This window comes from Hippocampus guttulatus, chromosome 6 (genome assembly GCF_054856545.1).
Source record: "Hippocampus guttulatus isolate MCC_2025c chromosome 6, RoL_Hgut_1.0, whole genome shotgun sequence".
Taxonomy (NCBI): Eukaryota; Metazoa; Chordata; class Actinopteri; order Syngnathiformes; family Syngnathidae; genus Hippocampus; species Hippocampus guttulatus.
Window position 1 is genome coordinate 13,309,075 of NC_141266.1, and position 4,079 is coordinate 13,313,153.

Here is a 4,079-nt window from a genome sequence, read left to right on the forward strand (position 1 = left end):
CTAGAAATATCTATACAAAATCGTCTCCTGGACAAATACATTACTCACCTTTGACATGGGCGTATATTCTAACCTACATGGTTCAATATTTACAGCACATTTTGCAGTCGTATAAGTCAAGGGACCTCCTCAACTCCAAACTTCCCTTGACGCACATGTGGGCTGGACACAAAGTGTGTGCGTGTGTGTGTTGTGTGTGTGACGGTCAGATTGAAGAAAACCACCCCACAATTCTACCCCAGTGATTCCACAACCGAGCTATTTGTTAATCTCTCCTTCTCAGTAGTATAAAGTGCCAGAGTTTGCCCTTGAACAAAATGTATGACAGCACGACCTTTTTTTTTTTTTTTGCAGCCCGTCCAAAATACACGATAAGGTGTGAACCAAACGTATTTTCCTTCACTTTTACTCGGGGATATTTCTATTGGAACGGCAATATTTCAATGGAAAAAAAGTAGTGTATTGTCTATTCCACCCCCCCCCCCCCCCAAAAAAAATGATACGTAGGATGAAGCATTGCACTGTATGTTCACTGTCAGGTCTTGACTTAATAATGTATAGGCCTATATTTTCCCCTACAAACGAGATGGAACTCCGTACACTAAATTATCTTAATTATCACGTACTTAATTATTAGTGTGTAGGCCTAATTTCTCAATATGATACACTTATAATGGAGCATTGTGCATATATACACTGTTGAGACATTAGCCCCGGAAAATGTAGGGGCCTATTTGGCATAAATGCAATGATAAGGGATTGTTGCGAATACATTAATTAATTTCCCAAAATGCAGATCTAATTTCTCAATAAATGACATTGGTCCTTCAGCGTATACTTTGCATTAAATTATATAGTTAAACATTTATGTCTCTAAAGAAAAAAATGTGCAAGCCCATTTTTATTAAATGAAAGAAATCGTTTATGAATTTTTACATTCAGTTGATGTTCGCATACAGAAAAATTTTATTTTATTCATAGATGACCATTATGCATATATGGTATATATACATTTGAATGCCCTTTCATAAAAATGTATAGGGGAATTTTGATGGGTTTTGTGCATACACTAAATGTCGTCCACTGTCTTGCCGTTCTAAAAAAATGTATGACCCTCGAAAATGACAGAAAAGATCGTGCATTTGCGTGCCCTTGTGGAGAAACGAATGGTCTTATTTTCTTAATCGATGACATATATTGTGCATACATACATCGAAGTGTAATCCCTGGAATGATATTGGGAAATGTATAGGCCTATTTTATTATTGACAGTTACAATGTTACGTGTGGTGTATCAAAGCATATAATTCAAGAAATGTGTTGGCCTTTTAATGAAACGTCCACGAAAGTACTGTTTAATCTCCATGTCACCCCAAACAAAAAAATTCTAAAGACGTGACGATGGAACTTTGTGCGCACACCGGTGTGGTCATATTGACAAACGTATAGGTCTATTTTCTCATTCTGAACGATAATCGTGATGAGCATTACGCACATAGTCATGTCCCTCCAGAACATTCCCGACACTTCCTCGTGGTTCACACACTTTTAACGCCATCGAAACGGAGTTAGAGGCCGTTCATGCCCACCACGCCCTGCCTCGCCTCGGCCGGGTGCAACAGGTCCGGGGAGTGGCAAGGGGGGCTCCCCGGTGCGCTGTGCTCGCTTTCGGTATCGCTCCCCCTCTTGCCCCCGGAGCCCGAACCGGCAGACCCACCGGCGCTGTGAGTCTTGACGTGCTTACTCAGGTGGTCGCTTCGCATAAACCTCTTGTTGCACACAGGGCAGGCGAACCTTTTCTCGCCGGTGTGCGTGCGTAAGTGTCGCTGGAGCTCGTCGGAGCGCGTGAACCGCTTGCCGCAAAAGAGCCAGTTGCACACGAACGGTCGCTCGCCGGTGTGCCAGCGCAAGTGCGCCTTGAGGTGGGACGTCTTCCCGTAAACCTTCCCGCAACCGGGGATGTGACAACTGTGGAGGCCCTTCCTTCGGAGGCTGGCGCCAGCCGGTCCCAGTCTCTCTGCCTCCTGGCAATTGGGACAGTCGCAAGTGGCTCTGCCCGAGTAGCGCCGCGCAGATGACCTCGGGGACGCCGATAAGGAGGCGGGCGGAGCGCCGGAGAGCATGGTACCCCCGGCACCGGTTAACGGAGATGGGGTCGTGTCCGGGTAAGAGGAGAGTACCGGTTTGAAGCCGTCCATCAGGTGCTGGCCGGTGGTCAACAGGTGCGGAGAGGGGTTTGTACTGAAGGCAGAGTGACTTAAAGTGGAATATTCAGAATTATATCCGCCCAGGGGAGAGTGCAAGGACGTCTGCAGTCCGCCGGAATGTAGCGACGTCTGTAGTGCTGCTCCGTTAGGGTTCTGAACGTCAATCCAGCCGGCCCCTACGTCCCACCAAGCGGATGCCCCCGTGGTCCCCACCTCTCCCGCGGGGATGCCGGGATGAGACGACTTGAACCACGACTCGTACGGGTGCGCTACGCTCATCCTCGGGTAGATGCCCTGCAGGCTGTCCACGGACGTGTGCACCTTGGAGATGAACACCGGCTGGTGGCTCGACTCCTGGGAGCCGTTCGACACGGAGGCTTGGAAAACGGAGTAGTCGTTTCCAAAGTGGGAGCCGGGTGAGGCGCCAGATGTGAGGGAGAAGGCACTGGAGCCCGCAGAGCCGTTGGAGCTGAACGAGTCCGAGATGCCCGAGCCGTTGCGGGACACCCCGAAGCCGGACAGGCCGGAGCCAAGGCTGCAGCTACTGGCGGCGGCTCTCTTCCACGGGTGGAAGCCTTTCCCGAAAGACGAGGAATTATCCGAAATGGTGGAAGGCGAAGGGCTCGGACTCCCTATTTTGTTACATGTCGCAGCTAACATGGCTAAAGGAGTCGATCCCAACCTCGGCTCCTCCTGGAGGGACACAGAAGCGGCAAGTTAGCCCGCAGCGCACACTTAATTCAACACACAACAAAAAGACGCTCTGAATCTCGACCTGCGTACCTGGACAAACTTTTACACACAAGAGAAGCGCACCAGACACAACTTTGATCCCATCTACCGAAAATAGAAGCTCAGCACTGTACTTGCTTTAATTTTGCCCCCAGATTTTAAAGTATAATCCCCCTCTAGCCAAGCAGGAGAGGAGCAGCCAATGACAAGAACTAATTGAAGCAGCAAGAAAGTCCTTTTCGGAGACTCACCCCGAGAAGTGAAGTTGCCATCACACACACACACAAAAAAAAAACACAGCCCTCCTCTGAGGATCTTTTTATATTTATGAATCCAAGCGGTGTTTTTTCTTTCTTTTTCTTTTCTTTTCCTTTCCCTTTTTTTTAGAGGTGTGCAATACAATGACGCGTTCCGCCCATTCTTCCACGGTCCCGCGGCTCCTCTGCAGCTTTGAAGTGGCGCTGTGACACGGGCGTCCAATCAGCGGCTCCAGCGTGCCGCGCGGCCGCCGCACGGCCCCCGTGAGGTCATCAATAGACAGGGCTCTCCACCCCCCAGGCCGCCCCCTCCATAATAAAAGACAGCGGAAGGAAGGTAAAGTTAAATGAGAGTGAATAAGGAGGGAGGAATTAGGGGGCCACTTATTGAGATTTTTTTTTTTTTTTTTTTACAGAACATCTCTTTCCATAAATTAGAAGAAAACTGCTCCACAAAGGAGGATGAGCAGGGTATCAATAAAAGTTTTCGTCCAAAAAAAACCTCACTCTTTTTTTGCCAATATGCAGTGTGACTGCACTTTTTTGTTTCATCAACTGAATCATCTTCCTGAAGTAGATTTTTAAAAAAAATCAGGTGGCAGGTTTTACACTTCAATTTTCCATGCTTTAAACTTAATATAAACAAACTCAAGCATGCAGCATATAAAGGCAGCTTTGTTTTCCACCTGCGTGATCCTATATATTAAAATAACTCCCATAATTGACGGCCATTATGGCGGCGCTTTTGATGAGTAAATGGCACACATTTTGCAAAATTAAATAAAAAACATAACTCTACTCGCAAAATATGCCCAATGTTGGCGTCTGGATTATTTATGGCAATAAATGATTGCTCTCTATGGCTCAAATGGATATCGAATAT

At 47.2% G+C, this 4,079-nt stretch overlaps 1 protein-coding gene across 1 annotated transcript; it reads right to left on the reverse strand.

Moving 5' to 3' along the window:
- Positions 1 to 512: 512 nt before the first annotated feature.
- Positions 513 to 2,882, reverse strand: sp8b (sp8 transcription factor b). The gene has a single exon (XM_086113635.1). The coding sequence runs from the start codon at positions 2,865 to 2,867 to the stop codon at positions 1,569 to 1,571; it is 1,299 nt and encodes a 432-aa protein (XP_085969761.1). The 5' UTR covers positions 2,868 to 2,882; the 3' UTR covers positions 513 to 1,568.
- Between the last annotated feature and the right edge of the window lie 1,197 nt (positions 2,883 to 4,079).

Excerpts from the sequence above, each read along its gene's own strand:
- sp8b (XM_086113635.1), bottom strand. The coding sequence starts at position 2,867 with ATGTTAGCTGCGACATGTAACAAAATAGGGAGTCCGAGCCCTTCGCCT.